The sequence below is a fragment of the Blennius ocellaris genome (genome assembly GCF_963422515.1).
Source record: "Blennius ocellaris genome assembly, chromosome: 6".
NCBI lineage: Eukaryota > Metazoa > Chordata > Actinopteri > Blenniiformes > Blenniidae > Blennius > Blennius ocellaris.
This window is the reverse complement of record NC_137655.1, coordinates 2744827-2764324: the sequence shown is the minus strand read 5'-3', so window position 1 is coordinate 2764324 and position 19498 is coordinate 2744827. Positions and strand designations below refer to the sequence as shown.

Below are 19498 nucleotides of genomic sequence, written 5' to 3'. Positions count from 1 at the left end.
ATTCATTAAGAAGAGTCGGTCCTTTTCAGCTCGGTTTACTAAAAATAGTCGGTCCTTTTCTGCTCGGTTCATAAAGAAGAGTCAGTCCATTTCAGTTCGGTTTATTGAGAAGAGTCGATCCTTTTCAGGTCGGTTTATTGAGAAGAGTCGATCTTTTTCAGCTCGGTTCACAAAAAATAGTCCGTCCTTTCAGCTCGGTTCATTAAGAAGAGTCGGTCCTTTTCAGCTCGGTTTATTGAGACGAGTCTATCCTTTTCAGCTGATTCATTAAGAAGAGTCGGTCCTTTTCAGCTCGGTTCACTAAAGATAGTCGGTCCTTTCAGCTCGGTTCACTAAAAATAGTCGGTTCCTTTTATGGAAGCCATTTCAGATCATTTAGATTACTCTGAAATTGTAAATGATTGTGGCTTCTTTTTTTTATTATTATCATTTTTTTTTTTTTATTTCCAGAATTCTACAAAGTCTTTGGAGTATAATTTCATCATAACAAACACAGAAATGTGGCTTTGCTAATAATTTTTCCTCAAAAATCAGAACAGAAGTGGTGACATCTGTCTCGCTGTATAACAATAACCCTCTGCAGAGCCTTTTTCTTATTTTTTTTCATTGAATGTCACAGCATTCAATGAAAAACACACCCTCTGACACACAATTTTAAAATGTGTGCTGTAAAACACTTTATTTGAACATTATTTTTAAGAAAAAGAAAGAAAGAAAGTAAAAAAAGGAAGAAGGCCATGGATGCAACAATAAAGAGATCTTTAGGGCTTCAGGTGTGAATATTAAAAACTGTGGGTAATTTTAAAAAAAATACACATTGAGAGCGAGCAGTGACGCAGCCTTGCACGCGCGCCCGTGCGCAGTGACGCTGAACGCACAACCGGAAGCGGAAGTCGCCGGGCTGACTGGTGTAGCTTAGCTGCTCCGGAGCGTCACTCATCCGGCAGAGGCAGGAAAAACTCCCCGCAGACATGCTCTGGTTCGAGGGCTCCATCCCTGACGCCATCGGCTTGGCCAAGCGGCGGAGCTCCGTCTTCGTCGTGGTCATTACAGGTAACGTCGCGCGCGAAGGGTGGAGCTAACAGGCTAACTGCTTAGCCGCTCCGCAGCGTCATGCGCGGCCGTCTTGTCAGTCAACAATATCGGACGTCACACACATTTTGAGGGGAATAAACCGTGTAAAAGGACGACGTGGATCGTCAGTAAGACTGTATGTTGGTGTAAAAAAAAACAACCGGCAGCTCTGGACAGTCGGGATTCGTGTCGGAAGATTAACTGAAGGCTGCTGCACTTTGACTTCTGCGGGCCAAATCTAGATTTGTCTGTTGCGTCAGTGAGCGTTACATCTGAGGGACAACAGACATGACAACACATAAACTCACACCTGGGGCCTGTTACGTCGAGTCTGGATAAACATACCCATCTCTATTAACTTAACCTGACTCGCACGGCCCCGATGAGCGTTAAACACGAATCAAGTTAATGGCTCAGTAATTAAAAACCCAGAGTTTGTCCCCTTCGGGACGCCGTCCACAGTATTAAAAAAAAACAAAAACAAAAAAAGGGGGCGGGGTTTTGCAGCGTCTGACCAATCCCAGCGCAGCTCACTTTACCATAGAGGAGCGTTCGTTCTCTGAAAATATGAGAAACCTGCTCTCGTTTGTCAGAATTGTAATCTGTGAGACGCGTGTGTGAGCAGTGTCTCCGTCTCCGTCCCCTCAGGAGAAGACGAGCAGTCGTCTCAGCTCATGTCCAGCTGGGAGGACGTCCAGGTGTCGGAGGCGGCCCAGAACTCCTGCGTGGCCATCCGGGTGGACGCCAAGAGGTACACATGTCCCAATGTAGAGCCGTGACTGGAGAGTAGTGTGTGTGTGTGTGTGTGTGTCTTTATTTATTTATTCAGGTTACAGGGTTCAGGCGAGGTGGATTGATGATGTCAGAGCACCAGAGGGGTTTGAGTGTCGTTGTCGTGAGGATCTATGATGCGAAATCCTGTCAACTGCTCATGAAATGTCCTCTTATTGTCCTTCACAGTGATACGTGTGTGCAGTTCTCCCAGATCTGTATCCTTTTGAAGGTGTGTGTGTGTGTGTGTTATAGTTGCAGTTTAACCTCTGTTGGACACAGTGTTGATAAATATCCGCTGGTCTATTTTCTCCTCTTGATTCTTCGCTTGTAACATTTTAACAGCCGGCTCAGATCAATGGCAACAGTTTGAAGTCGGCGTGTGTCTTTACTGCACTCTAAGACTGTGAGCCACCACTTTTTTCACTTGCTTAAACAATAAAGCGGCTAATTTATGTTTTTTTGTTTTTTTTTAAGGGGTTAACGAGCTTCAGGCTGTCAGATTCTACTTCCACCTGTGTCTCTCTCTCAGGAGGCACTCTTGTCAGTGCTTTGAAAGCCAGATTTTGTCTTTTTAATTCGGTGGGTGTGGCTTGTATTCAGGCGTGCTCAATAGTCGGGGAACTTATTAAAACCCCACTGGGACCAGAGTTTTGTTCTTTAGGATTTTATCTCGCGGATGACACAAAACACTCCCCCGTGCAGTGGGCGTGTTGACATGCAGTGGGAGCGTGTTAACGTGCAGTAGGCGTGTCAACGTGCAGTGGTTTGCCCCTTGACGCGGTCGCTCTCAGACCCAGTGGTGTGCATACCGTCCAGCTTCTTCATCGGGGACAACGGGATTCCTCTGGAGGTCATCGCTGGAAGCATCTCCGCCGAGGAACTGACCAAGAGAATCCACAGAGTCGACCAGGTACACACACACACACACACACAAAAAAAATCCCATGGCAGGCCGGATTAGGTCCTGTGGCGGGCCGCATGTTGGACACCCCTGGTCTAACGTCTGAACCGTCCATCTTGACCACAGATGCACCGTCAGGAGGAGAGCAGCGGCAGCCAGGGACCTGTGGAGAGCAGCCCAGCCGTCAGCTCCGCCTCAGAGTCTGACGCCGCCTCAGCTGCTCCGCAAGCGTCCAAAGGTTGGAGCACATCTGGATCACACACACACCTGGACACACACACACACACACACACACACACACACCTGGCCCACGTGGTGTTTGATTCTGCGCCTCTCTGTTCGTCACAGCATCACTTTCCACTTCCTTGAGTCCGAGCTGTTCCTCCGGTTCTCCTGCAGAGGAGGACTCGTCTTCACTTCAGGGCTGTGACGAGAACCTGGACTCTAAGGTGGAGAGGTACGAGTACCCTCTGGCTTCCTGCTCACTTCCTGCTCACTTCCTGCTCACTTCCTGCTCACTTCCTGCTTCCTGCTCACTTCCTGTTCGCGTCCTGCTCACTTCCTGTTCGCGTCCTGCTTCTTGCTCACTTCCTGTTCACTTCCTGCTTCCTGCTCACTTCCTGTTAACTTCCTGCTTCTTGCTCACTTCCTGTTCACTTCCTGCTTCCTGCTCACTTCCTGTTTACTTCCTGCTTCTTGCTCACTTCCTGCTTCCTGTTCACTTCCTGCTCACTTCCTGCTTCCTGCTCACTTCCTGCTTCCTGCTCACTTCCTGTTCGCTGCTTATTTGTTTGATTCTTGTGAGAGATGAAAGAGGAGGAAAACCGCCCCCTGCTGTTCATCGAGTGTGACTCTGCTTTCTGTCGTTCTGCCGTCAGATTGACGAAGAGGCTGGAAGAGAGGCGAGAACAACGCAAGAAAGGAGAGGAGGAGGTGAGCGACGCCCGTTCACGCGAGCGTATCCGCAAAAACGTTGTCGTCGTCACTTGAATCGTCGTGGTGTAAACGGGGATCGGGGCGAACGTGGACTCACCGCAGAACCTCTGTGATTCAGCACGAGATCAAGAAGGAGATGGACCGGAGGAAGGTGGGGAGGGACATGCAGGACTTCAAGAGGAAGCAGGAGGACGACAAGACCAAGCGCCTCATGGAGGAGAGGAACCGCGAGAAGGCCGAGGAGAAGGCGGCCAGGGAGCGGGTCAAACAGCAGATCGCCATGGTAACCGCCGCCCCCAAACTCCCAGTCCCCACAACGTTCCTCGCACTTTTGTCTCACCGGCTCCACGCGTCCGCACTTGTGTCCGCAGGACCGAGCCGACCGGGCCGCCCGGTACGCCAAGAACCAGGAGGAGGAGAAGGCGGCGAAGCAGGCGCTGCTGCAGGCCCGCCAGGCGGAGCAGGAGGCGCGGCGGGAGTCCACGGTCCGCGAGAGGAGGCGAGTCTCCGCCACCTCGCCACCGCTAACGGCCAGCGCTTCAATGTCTGCGCGCTCACGGCGTCTGTCCTGTGTTTCTCTGGCCCATCAGCACCGTGGCCAGGATCCAGTTCCGCCTGCCGGACGGCTCATCCTTCACCAACCAGTTCCCCTCGCAGAGCAGACTGCAGGAGGCCCAGCAGTTCGCCGCCCAGGTGAGGCGTCGCACGGAGACCTTGTCCCCGGGAGACCTTGTCCCCGGGAGACGCTAGAGCAGGGGTGTCAAAGTCATTTCAGTTGAGGAGCCACATCGACCTGATCTGACCTCTGGAGGCCCAACAAGTCAAACGTAACATGTTAAACTGCAGATATGGACAAATGTCAAAGTCTTTCCTTCCTTTGATCCTTTGTAACTGCAAGAATTCGCCAGTCTATTCTGAAATATACATATTAAAGTTAATCAGATATTATTATATTTGCAAAACAAAAAAAAAAACCTCAGTCACCTGTATCTGGATGTAATATTTTTTTTTTTTTAATTAGTATTTTATTGTGATTTTCCAAAATTTACAACAGACAATCCTTCACAGTACAGGCACATTTCTCCCAAACTTAATGTCCTTTATGATATCTATACTTGTAACAAAAGGGAATACTCACAATAAACAAAGGAAAATAAACAGATAAGAAAACTGGATGTAATATTTTTATTCAGGATTAAAACAATTTGTCTTCTGGAAATATGTTTTGACTTTACGTGTCTAAAGTATCACTTCACATAAATTGGACACCTTTATTGTGAAAGGCGTTGAGTCATGTGACTTTCACAGACGCATTAATTAATTCTGACCGAGGACGGTTTTCAATGTCATTTTTGTCAATCTAGTGTTTTTAGATCAGCCTCTGTCAGTTTTCATATTTATACTTTTATTAAAAAAAAAAAAAAAAAAATCCCATGGCGGCCGGATTAGATCCTGTGGCGGGTCGCTTCTGGCCCCCGGGCCTCATGTTGGACACCCCTGATCTAGAAACTCAGTAGAATCCAGAAGCAGAAAAATCGATAGAGAGAAAAATGTGACGGTTTGTTGGTTGACCCTGTCAGGAGGTGGGGAACCGCTACGGGAACTTCTCCCTGGCGACCATGTTCCCCCGGCGGGAGTTCACCAGTGAAGACCTGGACAAGACCCTGCTGGAGCTGGAGCTGGTCCCCAGCGCCTCCGTGGTGCTGCTGCCTGTGAGTACCGCCATCTTCACCTCCTCCATCGCCCCTCCCCCTCCTCCCCGTCTCTCTAAAAGTCCCCCCCTCCCCCCCTTGCAGCAGTCCAGCAGGCCCTCCAACTCGGTGGTCCAGTCCGGCAGCGGCGCTGGCGGTGGGATCTGGGCGGTCCTCGGCAGCATCCTCTACCCCCTGCTGGCCGTGTGGAGGTTCCTCAGCTCCTTCCTGTTCGCGGCTCCGCCCACCCCCAGGCCGCCGGCCGCCCGAGGCCCCGCCCCCCAGCAGCCCGCCCCTCGCGCCAACGCGGCCCCCAGCAACGCAAAGAGGTGAGGAGACCCCCGGGGTTACGACGTTTCAGGACCAACGAGCTCTTCGTCCCCGGGAGGCGGGTCGATGGAGACGCTTGGTGTTTGAAGGCCTAGTGAAATGTAAAACCATTGTGGGCGGAGCCTATGTGTGACGTCACGAGTTGTGCAGATCTCGATCTGTTGTGTTTATATCGGCTTGTTTCTCTCTTAAATATCCAAGTTTTTACAGTGTTTTGAAGTTATAGTCGGAGTTTTATGAGCCTTGATGAAAGATTGAGCCTGGAAGAGACCAGAGAGGAGAAAAGGAGCACAGGTCGCGGGAGCGGCTCGCCATTAGCTCGCGCAGCTAGCGGCTAGTAGACTATCAAGTAACACCTGGACTCATCTTCAGTGATTCAGTCAGAAAAGCTCTTGGACGTGTTGGATCCAGGAAGCCGGTCGTTCTGCCAAAAGTCCGGAGCCTCAAAGCCTCAAAGGTGAAAAGTGGCGGCTGCTGAGGCGAGGAGACGAGGACGAATGGAGGACGAAGCGTCTTCTGCTTCCTCAAACATGTTCCAGACGGGGTCACCGATGGCAGAACCACCTTCTGTGTCTTCTTCATCAATCACTGGGTTTGAAATGACCACGATGATGAAATATGGTTAAATTCAGCCTCTTCGTGGTCAAAACTCTGATCCTCCATAATGTAAACACAACTTGGGCGTGTGCACAACTCGTGATGTCACTCTATTATTGTCAGAAGCTCCGCCCAACTATTGGAATTGGAAATACCAACGTTTATCGGCTATTTTCTCGTAGATTGCCGTGTTTTAACATTTTACGCTTCAGCCAGTTAGCATAAAAACGTCCCTAGAAGAGACACCAGAGTGTTTTGGAGGTCGAAGTTTCATTTCACTAGAACTTTTAAGTTCCTGATGGTTTTGTTTTTTTGTTTGTCGCTCAGAGAATCCCTCACCAAGCACAGTCTGGAGAACAGACCCAAGGACTTCAAGAAAGACGGTAAAATCTGCCGCCTCAGGACTCAGGAGGACAGCGAGGACGATAACAACACCTGGAACGGAAACTCCACTCAGCAGATGTAGCCACGCCCCCTCCCCCCTCAGCCCCTCCCCCCCCGGCTCGCCCCCCCGCCCTGCTTGCATGGGTAGATCCATAACCTCCTGCAGCTTCAGCTCCGTGTCGTTTGTGTTGATTCTGAAGACGAAGCGGGTTCAGACTGCAGCCACTGTGACGTCCAGGACAACAGCCCCCCCCCCCCCCCAGACCCCCCTCCCCCCCCCGGCTTCGTCTGCTTCTGGAATCACTACAGCTTTGAAACGGGAGGAAGGAAGTTAATGTGGAGTAAAGATGATTTTTTTTGTTTTTTTGGTTTGTTTTCCCTGTTAGATGTAAAAAGTATAAGCAGCCGCTGGCAGAGGACGACACACACACACACACACACACATCTACTGTAACCTACCTACTGTGTGTGTATGTGTGTAAACTGCAGTTGTTTGTTGAATTATAAAAATTTAAACCGCTTGGGTTTTTAATTTGTTTTTTTTCCCTTCTCTGTGAAATCTGTTAAAAAAACAACATATGGTCGGTCCAGCCTGGAGGACGCGGAGCCTGCAAACTCTTAATAGCTCCATATAGGCAGTGATTGAAAGGTCCAACACCGGGCCCTTCAAAATAAAGTTCGGCCGATATGAGGGAAGGAAAAAAAAAATTCAGATAACGGATACGAGTGAAATTTCAGTCCAACTAGCGTTTATGAAAAAATTCCCACGCAAACAGTTGCTGTGTTTCGTCCTCAATAAAACAAAGAAAATAAACTTTTAACACTTTAATACATCAGCTGCAACACATCTCTTGCAAAGGTGAGAAACTTTTAATTTTTAGTCATTTATTTTATATCCTTTCGTTTGTGTTGGAATTGAGCCGTTTTAATCTGGAAAATTTGTTGTTTGAGTTGTTTGCGTTAGCGTGAAGTCTTTTATTCTGAAAGTCTGACAACCCAGTTTTGAGTTTTATTTTTAAAAAAAACAAAAAAAAAATCAGATTCAGACCTGCAGTTTATTTTTATTTATTCAGATTCTGGATCGTTTTGGGTCAAAAAACTTCTCACTCCCAACCGTCAACGTTTAAACTGAAATCCTTTGTGCATTTTAAACTTAAAATCGTTTTCCATCCATTCATCAACTCCATCCTGTTCAGGATCCGGAGAATAAACTTCTCACACACATTTCAGATAATATGTACAATCTTAACAGTGACTTAATATATAAGCACAGGAAATATCACTCTAACCAAATTACTTCCTTTGCTATTTATTCTGTGCTTTTCTTTTGTGTGTGTGTACAACTTCAATCTGGGATTAATAAAGTATTTCTATTCTATCAAAAATTCTACTTATCTTTTTGTCTCTTTAGAATTTTCTTCTCCAGTAAATATAAACTGATTTGAAGCGTGTCGACGCAACGAAACGGCGAGAATCCATCTGAATTGTGAGGCTTTTAATCACAGCTTTCAACAAAATGAGTCACAGAAAGAAAAACATTTAAAAACCCACATTTAAATAAAAAAAAACAACAAAAAACACACTTGGATAAGAGACTTTCTGTTTTAACTTCCTTTAGATTAAAACTTTTGAGTTACAGATTGATTTGATCAAATTAGGGGTTAAAAATTTAAAAAACATTTAAAAACTTTACAACTTGTAAGGCTTAATTCTCTTAAAATACTGACATTAGAGAGACGAAACGTCCACATAACTCTTCCTGATGTCTTTCTTTTGCAGTCCAAATACAAGGAAAACAGTTTTATTTGTCGCTTCAGCGGAATAACGGAGTAACGACGACCCCACACCGTGTATAAATAAAAAAATATTCCCTCATTTAAAAGAAAAACAAAAAAAAGAAAGAAAAAAGACGACTCCGGAGCAGCTTGAGCACAAACGACGAGAGAAAGAACACAAAGCAAACGACCACGAGTTTTTTTTTTTACATCGAGAGAAACATTTTCAGAACGAGCAGGAAATATCTACACCCTGTGTGTGTGTGTGTGTGTGTGTGTGTGTGTGTGTGTGTGTGTGTGTGTGTGTGTGTGTGTGTGTGTGTGTGTGTGTGTGTGTGTGTGACCATTTAACCCCATAAATCTTCAGTTCGGCCAAACTTGTAGATCAAAGTGCTGCGGAGGGAAAGAGAGGAAAACGTCACCATGAACATCAAAGGAGGCGTATTATCCAGCTTTCATCACTTTCACATTGTCTTGTTGGTTTCACATTGTCTTGTTCACATTGTCTTGTTGGTTTAAAAAACATTATATTCAAAGTTTATTCAAAGTTTATCGCCCCCAAAATCTAACTTTTCCTTGATCCTTGAATATCAGATCCTAGGAGCTACATTCAGAATCTGCTGTGTCTGTGTGAGCTGCACTGGCTCCGCCCACACACACGCCCATATTTGGGAAGAGGAGGAAGTACTTCCTCTCGTGGCGCCATGTGCCAGAGCAGAGCTGAATAATTGTGGGAGGAGTCAAAAGGGGGGAGGAGCCTACCTTGATTGTGATTGGCTAAACCCCCCGATGATATCATATAGGGTTTGATTTCTGATTGGCTGGTTGGAGAAACACATGTTTTAGTGCGAAAGGACACACTTTCTTCACTTCTGAGATATGGTTCCAGGTGTGGAGATGATTATTACAGCTGGAAAACTTTTAGAAAGTGAATATTAAATAACGTTACATTAAATTTAGAGTCTCCAATCATTATCCTCCCATGCTGTGTTGGTCTGTCGCTCAAAATCCCAATAAAACACAAGTGAACTTGTGTCTGTGACGTGTAACAAGACGTACACAACTCATCCACACACGTTGAGCTTTTATTTTTTAAACACGTGACCTGAGCAGAAAAAAATGTAAAGTCTGTCTCTTTTGTGTGAATAAATAATTTTGTGGATGAAAGAAAGTCTGTGAACACTTTTAACTGTCTATTTAATATGTATATATGTATTTTTTTTTATTGTAAATGTATTTTTTATTTTGTATTTCTATGTTTTCCTGTATCTTGTGTCACCCGCCTGAGGACAACAGATGGAAATTAGCATTTTTTGCTACAGTCTGGCATATTTACACTGTTTTACAGATGCTCATTAATACGCACTGTCCCTATCAAATTAACTAATAAATAAAAATACAATTCTGTTACCCACTCAAACACTGAAAGAGAAACGTCCTACTCACCTAAAAAAGATGAAAGCGTTTTGAAAGAAGACCGCCAGACCGGGTCCCACCTCTTTTTCTAACAAGAACAACAACAAGTGGTATAAATACACATAAATACGAATAAAAGCCAGGAGGGATAGAGCAGCAGAACGAGTGGATGAATGCTCACTTGGCGCCACGTAGCCTCCGAACAGGATCCAGATGGAGGCGATGAGGGAACCGAACATCATCATGAAGCCAATGAACAGCCAGAGACGAGCTCCTGCAATCAGACAATCCCTCTTCAATTCTCATGAAACCACTGCTGCAACCAGAGTTTTTAGAATTGAAGGATCTACAACACACACACCCGTCCGGCCGAGGCAGCCCTCTCCGTACGTGTCTCCCCTCACTTGGCCGTTGGAAACGGCGTTAATCCTGAAACAAACAGTCGGCAAATCAAATAAGTATTTCTAATTTCCTTGTATGTTATTTGCAAATGACGTCGCTTTGGTTATGTTAACAAAAGTCTTTTTGTTTGATTGAGAATCCGCTGGATATTTTGGGGGGTTTTGGGTGTAAAGTGGGCGTGGCCACTCGGCGTCGTGTTTATATTTCCGCGGTTACCGACGAATGAAAGTGGCATTCGGGGACTCGAGAGGACGCATGAATTCAAGGAGACTGTTAAAGTAGAAAAAGAAAAAGAATCAAATCCCAGCCTTCGTGGTAAGTTTTAAGTTTTCCATTTGTTTATGCGTCTATGTAATGTTTCTGACAACTGATGGTTCGTTGTTTTGTCACATTCTGTGTTTGTTTTTTATTTGTTCTACGGTGTTTCGGAGTTTGGTTCGCTTGTATTCAAGGAGAATCAAGACTCAAATCCCAGCCTTCGTGGTAAGTTTTAAGTTTTCCATTTGTTTATGCGTCTATGTAATGTTTCTGACAACTGATGGCTCATTGTTTTGTCATATTCTGTGTTTGTTTTGTTTTTTAGATCTATGGTGTTTTGGAGTTTGCTTCGCTTGACGAATCATTAAAACATCAGAGAAAAAGAAGCCACGTCTTCGCATTGCGCCTCTTCATGGTTTCTCCGTCGTGTTTCGGCTTGAAAATGAACTGAAAATATTCTGAATTCCTCTCAGGTTCTATTCACTTCATGGCAAAAGAAATATCCTTCTCAAAATGATTGTATTGATTCAAATTAAAGACATACAATAGGTACTTTTATCAAAAACAGGAAACATGCAATCTTTGATCATTTAGCTATTAGCACGGTCGCCAAGTCGCTACCGGTTATAACCAAATTCTAGAAACGGTCCAGAATCACTCACATGAAGAAGGCTATGGTGGAGAAGACGCCGCACGTGTGGAAGGCGTGGTTCATCTGCTCCTGGGACGGATACGTCACCGCGGCGTCGATCATGATCCACCAGCCGGTGAAGAACTGCAGGGAAAACAAACCGCGTCATTATAAAATCGTGTCGCCGTCCGGCTAGCGGCTGGAGGAAACGGCGTCGGGAGACTGCGGCTCGCTCACCAGACAACCAGCCACGACGGACGCCACGGAATTCCTCCGCTCGCCCCAGTCGATGCATTCGCACTCCGGCCAGTGGAAGTTGTCCAGGAAACCCGCCATCCCTCTCCTCCTGCTGCGACGCTAGTCTTCAGAGGGGAAGGAGCTCGACCCGCCGCTCGTCTTCCCAGCCGTCCTGCACCCCGGTGTCTGGAGGAGAGAAAAACACTGGTTACTGATGTCTCTCTGTGCCTCCATCTCCAAAGTTTAGAACCCTGTGTACAATGCTGGAATTGAATTTTCTCATTTAAATATGATTTCATTGTTTTCCCCTATGACTGGACCTCTATCATTCATATTACTCTTTTTTTTTTTTTTAGGACCAGGTGCAATTTGCATTAGAAATCAAGATAAGTTCCTCATGTATAGTGCAAATCACGTGATTTATTCCAGAACAAAGTGAAGTTTTCCCTTCAAATGCATCAAACAGCTCAACGACCAATAATGCATCTTACTGCTATGGTGTAAAGGAGTCATTAACCTTCAGCACCAGCCTCAGAAACACTATTTTAGACCTTCATTTCAACCATGTCATCACTGTAAAGATTCATTGTTGAGGAGTTATTGGTGGTTAAGGGAGAAGATCAGTCAAGCATGTCTAATGTTTGACAGCCTGTTACCTCCACATCGCATTTCTCCATACCTGAAGAACTATTTATTCAGTTTATCTGTTCTTTTGTGCAAGCTGCGAGTCAATTTAGAGGTACGTGTTAAGATTTAGCTTGTAAATAAAAGAGAACGTGTCGCTGAACAGGAGGTCATATTACACACAAAGCTACCATCGCGTCGGCGCGAGCTAATATAACTTAAACTGCAGTTCTCCGGCTTACGAACGGTAATAAAAAAAAAGTCGTCACCTAATACGTCTCTGGCCGTGTTGCTGTTTATTAAAGTGCTGGCGGCAGATTCCCACCTTTAAAAGAATCCGGGACTGAGATTTCCACCGACATAATAAATAAGCTGCTTTCGCTTTCAACCCTCACTTCCGGTGCCACTTCCGGCTACATTTCTCGGCTGCGCCAGCGCCTCCTGCTGAACGGGAGGAGTCGTAACACGAGCGGAATCTGGACAGAAACATTTTCGTCTCGATTCTCAACACTTTTCTTGAAGGACCCGTTATTTTTATCTGGATTTAAATCGAGAAAAGATTTAACGCGAGTTAATTTGGTCTATCGTCCAGCAGGTGGCGGTAGAACACTCTCCTGCACGTCCGTTTGCTGGCAGAAGAAAAGAAGCCGCTTCCTGATTGGCGAAAAGAAGCCGCTTCCTGATTGGCTGCTGTGGGAGCAGCCAACAGCAGAAGAAAAGAAGCCTCTTCCTGATTGGCTGCTGGTGGAGTATAAAAGCAAAATGGCGGCGCCTGGGTGTTTCTTTCAAATCTGTAAACTGAGACGGAGAAAAGAGGAATAAGTTCGTAGTTTTAATGTTTTTACGCGAAGATAATTGTTCATTCTGCAGCGGGAGACTCGTGGAGCGGCGGACACGACGGCAGGTCTGAAACTAAAGTCTTTATTTCCCCCTGAACACACCGGGTTTGCTTTCACGCTTATAAATATTCTTAAAAAAATAAAATTATAGTTTAAAACTGATCGTACAACGAAAGCTTTATTGTGGAGGCCAGATTCCATCGCGCACGGGCGCGTGCACGCTCGCAGCAACGAGTTTCACGCCACGTGGTCGTTTGACTTTAGTGCAATTTATTTCAACGCTACAGCATTTAATAGTTTGTCACCGAGACTCGGATTAAAGCACAACTTTTTAGTCGTGATTATTTATCGAGATTAAAGGATCATATTGTTTTCTGCAGATTTACCGTCGTGATCAGTCTGATTAATCAATAATGCAGTAAAAAAGTAATCTGCATTGAAACTCCTCTTGGATTCTACATTCTGGAACTCTGGTTGGTTAAAATGTAAGATGGCTTCAACAGCAGTTTTTCATAGTTTACACTACAATATTTATTATTGCAACAAATGGAACATTTCAAGGCACGTTTACAAAGAAAAACGTACAACGTGAGGAAGTAGAGAGGAAGAAACCTGCAGAACCGCTCAGGAGACTTTCTGTTTATATTTGGAGATAAAATGAGGAGACGAGCAGATTAACATGAAATATCAAGTGTTTGACTGCAAAACGGTCAACTTTCTGAAAACTTTGTGTGTTGTTTGAAAAGTGGGAAAATCTTGTCGATGTGTCACAGGAATAAACTTCCAACTGTAAATCTGTCATCAAGGCAACCAATACAAAACGCATTTCTATTTTAAACTAGTTATTGTGTCGCTACTGCTCTCATTTCAATTAACGTCTTGTTAAATATACACTTAACATCGGTCCCGATCACTTCAGTTCTTAAAACATGCAAATGTCGTGACAAACGGTGAAACTTCACTATCTTTGTTTTCATTCTTTAGGGTGTTTCACGCTCTTATTTTGTAGGGACTCAGTTAAAACGGACCAAACAAATGTGGAGAGCGAGAAATGACATGACGACCATTTCAACGCGTGTTAAATTCCTCTGAAGCAGCAGGAGGTCTGTAAACATCAAGTAACAGGTTGTGGTTTGTTTTCACACCCAGAATGCAACACGACGTGACCCAGGGGGGGTCTCAACTGGTCCCCCGCCATGTTGGACCTGAGGAGCGTCTCCAGGTGAGTCGGACCCTACTGACCCCCCGTCTGGGTGCTCGGCTGGACGTGATGTAATAAAAGGCCGTCTGAAGCCCCGCCCACAGCAGTCTGTTCACCGCGGGGGGGGGCCGTGATTAAAGTGTGTCCGAAGCGCATTCTGATCCAGGGTCAGATGTGACGCTGCTCACCGGGGGGCGGAGCCTGTCGGTAACTCTGCTCTCATTGGCTCCTCGCAGGTGCGTCAGATTCCTTCCAGGACGTCGGCGACGGAGCGTCGTAACGGTACGTCTCCCCTCCCCCTCCCCCGATGTTCCCGCCGCGGCGGCTCTCGCAGGGAAATGATGTAAACAAAAGGCCGAATTGAAGCGCCGCTGCTCTTGGCGGTGTGTTCTCGCAGCGCGGCGCCATGACAAAGACCAGCTGGAGCGTTTTGTCTGATCCCCTTTGAGAAGTCCAGCACTGCCCCCTGCTGGCGGCCGGCCGCTACCGCGCCTCCTAAACCTGCTCCTCCACCTTCTCAGGGCCGTTTCCGTCGTCCGCGGCGGCAGCGGGAGACACCTGCGGCGGCCGGCAGCATCCGGCGCAGACGTAGCGCAGGAAGCAGAGGTAGGCGCTGCCCGACATGACCACGGTGACGACGATGATGACGGTGGCGCCGAACGCCGGGGAGACGGAGGCGTCCAGGATGGAGCCGAGGCCGCCGCCGGCGTCGCCTGGAAGCAGAGGTCAGAGGTGAGGAGGGGAATTACAGCTCATGTTAAGCTGATTTTACAAGCGTTGATGTTTCACCTCGTTGGTTTTCTGCTTGTTGTGCAGGAGAAACTGGAGATTCAAGTTCTACGTCGCAGAAAGTCTCTCTTTTTTCTTTTTTTTTTTTTTTTTTTTATAATGTGGAGAACCAACCTGCTCCAAGGAACGTTACAGGAAGTCGTTACTCCCCACGGCAAGAAGACTTTTTAACTCTTCTACCTCCGTCAGAGCCTCAATCATCACCTGGACTAAATTACATTGATACTTATATTATATTGCATGTACAAGTACATATATTTATACATCTGCAAGTACACTATTACAGTGGTATTATTATTCTAAGTTTACTATTGGTATTATTATTATTACTGATATATATATATTTAGATATATATTGTTATTATTATATAATGCCTACTTCTAGTGGCTCTCCACTGCACCTTACTATTTATTTATCTTGCTTTTATCTCATCTTATTTCTAAGTGCCCATGTTCCGTTCTGTGCTTTACTTTGTCTTATACCCAGATATTTGTATATTTCTATTCTATTGTGTTTTATATTATTAGTATGTACCAGATTGCTGCAACAAAACAATTTCCCTTCGGGGATGAATAAAATAATTTATCTATGAAGCGCAGGAGAAGTCGACAAAAGCGAAATAAATCCCTCGTTCATTGATGAACGGTTTGTGGTGCTTGTTTTGTAGAAATAAATGTTTTTGTAACATTTCTTCTTCTTTTTGAATCATTTCGATGAGAAATTTTGCAAAGTTTCTTACATCTAAAATCAAAGGTCTTACTGTGGAGGTTGAAAGAGTTTTGTATTCAAATAACTTTATTTTGGCAGTTTTGTCTTCGTTTCAGAACTTTGTAACTAAACTCCAGTAGTTTTTAGTCCAATTAATTACATTATCTTCATGGACTGACTGGGTTGATCGAAAACCCTCCAGAAAGCTGATCAACACTTACAACAAGGTGGTTTTTTTAGCTCATTGAAACTAGAAATTAAAACCCACTTTATTTTGAAGTGTACACACACACACACACACTGCTTTATACACAGAAGGTTACAGCCATCAAATAGTCCCGGGGTTCGTCTGAAATGTCCTTAATTACCCATCTATCGACTTTCACTGAACCCTGGAAGTGTTTTTATTTTATTTTGAATGAAGGAACAACTAAAATGAGACTAAACTATGGAAAAGAAAAATGAATGAGAATCAAATTTTACTAAATAAAGACATTCTCTCCTCTACTTTCCTTTTCTCTGAAGCTGTTTATTTTCTTTACCTCATTCAGCCGTTTTTAACCATTAAAACTAAATTAATGTGGAATGAAAAGGGAAACATTTTGACATACTGAGCTGACGAGGCCTCAGGCCCAAATTTATATTTAAGAGTTTAATCAGTCCAACTTTTCCTCCTGTTAAGAGAATAAAACACGCTGTGAAAACAAAACGTGTCATATTTAGTGTTTTTGTTTCCGCTCACAGCAGCTTTGCTGCAAAACGTACAAAGAAAGACTTCCCGTCTGCTACTGGGACCTAAACCAGACTTCAGGTGGCGCTGTTGCTGGGATGGAGGCGAATGTAGAAAATGTCAATATTTAATGGCCAAACGCCAATTACTGCCTGCTGCTCGGATGCGAGCCGCCCGGAGTGAGACCTTCTGTCGCTTCACGCTGTTCACTTCAGTTCTGCCTCATGAATATTTAAAAATCCTTCATTGGAGCGTGTTTCAGGACTGCGAGTGCAAGTTTCCTATTTGCATTTCGGCTCGGCGACGTTCTGTCAATAATGAATATTCAGCAATGTAACGCTTCCGTTTGGCTTCATTCAGGTTTCTATGTTCATTTTGCACAAGTTATTCAGTGTGTGTGTGTGTGTGTGTTTCTCCTCGGGTTTCATCTCAAATACAGAAAATACACAAACTGATTTTTATTAAAAACACCAGATTTAAAGCTCCCACATCTCATCCAACTCAAAATGATTTATAAAACAAGCAAAAGGGCTGCAGGAACGATTGATAGAGAAAAAGGGACTAGAATTGAAGGGGAAATCTACATTTCAAGCTGCGATATGATGGAACTGAAAAGGACGAGTATAGAAACAGCAGTGTTAAATGAAGTAGGTGAAATAAAATTAGGCATGAACCCGTTTAAAACTCTTTTTATGTCATGTATTAGTAAGTAAAAGAAAGAAGAGCAAGAATGTTATTATATATAGTATGTATATAATGGTATAAAATATATTAATACCTAGTAAACATAATAAAAGGTTTATATTGTGATAGAAAATATAAATTTACATATTGCCACACTAGTCTTTGTATTTAAAATGTAATTGATGAAATTGAAATAGTATATTATCATTGTGTACGTATGTATGTATGTTTGATGTGCTGTATATATATAAAACTGTATAGTATGTATTGTAAAAAAATAGTAATATTAGTTTAAAAAAACAAAATATTGAGTGACATTATCTCGACCCAGAGACAAAATTATTGGATGAAGTGAAATAGAGACTGACTTTGATGCCTTTCTGTACGAAAACCTGGACTTCAAATACTTTGAAACCAGATTTTCCTTTGATCTCAAGTTCTAATCCCCGGCGACCTCTGCAAAGGTGACAAATGCCTCCCGAGGGTCTTTGAGCAAGAAACTCTTAACACAGTGCCGCTTTAGAGGTGAAGATAATCAACTCCCTCCTGGGAAAGAAGACGTTCTCTCTCTCTCCAACACCAGAAAGAGAAGAGGGATGAATACAATAACAATAACGTCCACGGTATTGTGTGAAATTTTAGCTTTAAAAAAAATGCTTATCGCACCTGCAGCCTCATGATTTGGACTACTGGTTATTTATTTATTTTCCCAGACAACCTGTTTCCCCATTTATTTATTTTTGATAAAATTTTGTTATTTATTCTATTTATTTTTATTTAATTAATGAAATTATTTATTTTATTTATTATTTTTAAGTTAATTTAATTTAATTGATTAATGAAATTATTTATTATATTTATTTTTTATGTATTTAATTAAATGCATTCATTTTAATTTATTTATGTATTTTTAATGTATTATATTCATATTTAATACATTTTTATTTGATTGATTATTTTGATATTTAAATAATTATTTTGATTTAAAAAAAACATTGAATATTATTCCTTGTATCCGTAAAATATCCAGAATTACAATGAAAACAGTTAATATATAGACATATACACATATCTTCCCTTTTTTGTGGGTTTTTGTCATTTTAAATGAATAAACTAAGCAAATTAACTACCCGAAATGTATCTTTGAGTAAAGGTGGATTTTTGTTCAAAATGTATAATACCCCCCCCCCCCAAAATAAAAAAAAAATACATCTTAAAATACAATTAACATTATAATTTGAAGTTAATTCTGGATCCATATGGGGGGGGAGGCATGTTGAACTTGGAAATGGAACCATGGTTAAGATCTGGCGGCAGAAACAGCACAGCTTGACGACGGTACTCACAGCGCACAGCAGGAGGGAGGAAGAGGAGGAGGAAGAGGAGGAGGAAGAGGAGCGGCGGCGACACGGTGTACCGGTCTTCAAAAGGCGACATCCTGATCTTCAAGGCAAAATACGACGGCGTCACAGAACATGACCAGTTCTGAGAGACACTTCATTGGAGTGAGAGACCAAACCCCCTCTCTCTCTCTCTCCCTCTCTCGCCACGACTCGGCTCCAAACCAACGCGTGAACTTTGCCTATGAATATTTATTTATTTTCTCAATCGCTCTATATTTTGAATACAAAGTCACATTTAATTTAGTAGAATCTAATTAAAGCAAGAAATCCAAAGGATTCGCCGGCGAGACAAAGGAGCCGAGTCTTTTCAGCGACCCGAGTGAAAAGGACCGACTCGGCCAGAGACTGAACTCCCCTCGCTAATGGAAAAAGCGGCGCCCTGCCGCTCACCCTCTCACCTGCACAAAAGACGCAGGTTTATTTTTAACGCGGCCTGAATGAAGACATGCGGCGGGGGTGAGGACGGCACAGACACACAAAGACAGGACGACCAGGTCAACGCAGAAGAAGAAAGAAAGTCCATTTCAGAGAGAACGTTAGAGATCAAAGGATCCTCGCGTTTGAAAGGAGTGGATGAAATAACTGGATTCATTCAGAAAACTCACCTCCGTGTGCGGCTCCCGACTGTCGGGATAACTCCGATTATAGCCCGTCTTGCTCTCGTTATGTGACACAAGGACAATGATGGATGAATGAATGAATGAATGGATGGGACCTCAGAATCTCGGTGTTTACCAGATGTTCAATCCACTTTGTTTTCTCCGTCATGAAGCCGGGGATCAAAGCTGTCCGGGCTCTTCATAGAACACTGGCACTTTTTACACTGTTCTAAACTGTTCCAACCATCTTTAAACTGTTCTAAACTGTTCCAACCATCTTTAACCTGTTCTAAACTGTTCCAACCATCTTTAACCTGTTCTAAACTGTTCCAACATGTTCTAAACTGTTCCAACCAGTTCTAAACTGTTCCATCCACCACCAACATGTTCTAAACTGTTCCAACCACCTCCAACCTGTTAACTGTTCCAACATGTTCTAGACTGTTCCAACCTGTTCTAAACTGTTCCAAACACCTCCAACCTGTTCTAGACTGTTCCAACCTGTTCTAAACTG

At 43.9% G+C, this 19498-nt stretch overlaps 2 protein-coding genes and 1 long non-coding RNA gene across 4 annotated transcripts; 2 read left to right on the top strand and 1 right to left on the bottom strand.

Annotated features, from left to right (window-relative positions):
- Positions 1–895: 895 nt before the first annotated feature.
- On the top strand, positions 896–7207 carry ubxn4 (UBX domain protein 4). Its single transcript, XM_080497968.1, has 13 exons — positions 896–1053; positions 1723–1825; positions 2035–2063; positions 2640–2758; positions 2876–2987; positions 3098–3206; positions 3628–3682; positions 3804–3968; positions 4057–4184; positions 4276–4378; positions 5266–5397; positions 5482–5705; positions 6631–7207. The coding sequence occupies exons 1-13, from the start codon at positions 972–974 to the stop codon at positions 6767–6769; spliced, it is 1500 nt and encodes a 499-aa protein (XP_080354094.1). The 5' UTR covers positions 896–971; the 3' UTR covers positions 6770–7207.
- A 954-nt stretch (positions 7208–8161) lies between these two features.
- LOC308131295 (transmembrane protein 50B) lies at positions 8162–12423 on the bottom strand. 2 transcript variants are annotated; one of them, XM_080497980.1, is made up of 7 exons: positions 12300–12423; positions 11407–11592; positions 11201–11313; positions 10240–10307; positions 10060–10152; positions 9909–9966; positions 8162–8855 (listed from the first exon to the last, which is right to left on the bottom strand). In XM_080497980.1, the coding sequence occupies exons 2-7, from the start codon at positions 11503–11505 to the stop codon at positions 8810–8812; spliced, it is 477 nt and encodes a 158-aa protein (XP_080354106.1). In that variant the 5' UTR covers positions 11506–11592; positions 12300–12423; the 3' UTR covers positions 8162–8809. The 2 variants fall into 2 exon arrangements, with proteins under 2 accessions (XP_080354106.1, XP_080354107.1); XM_080497981.1 differs by having other exon boundaries at positions 12356–12421.
- Positions 12424–14308: 1885 nt separating this feature from the next.
- On the top strand, positions 14309–15152 carry LOC308131297. The gene is made up of 3 exons (XR_013936656.1): positions 14309–14352; positions 14592–14795; positions 14887–15152. It is a non-coding gene; the product is annotated as an uncharacterized lncRNA (long non-coding RNA).
- Positions 15153–19498: the final 4346 nt, after the last annotated feature.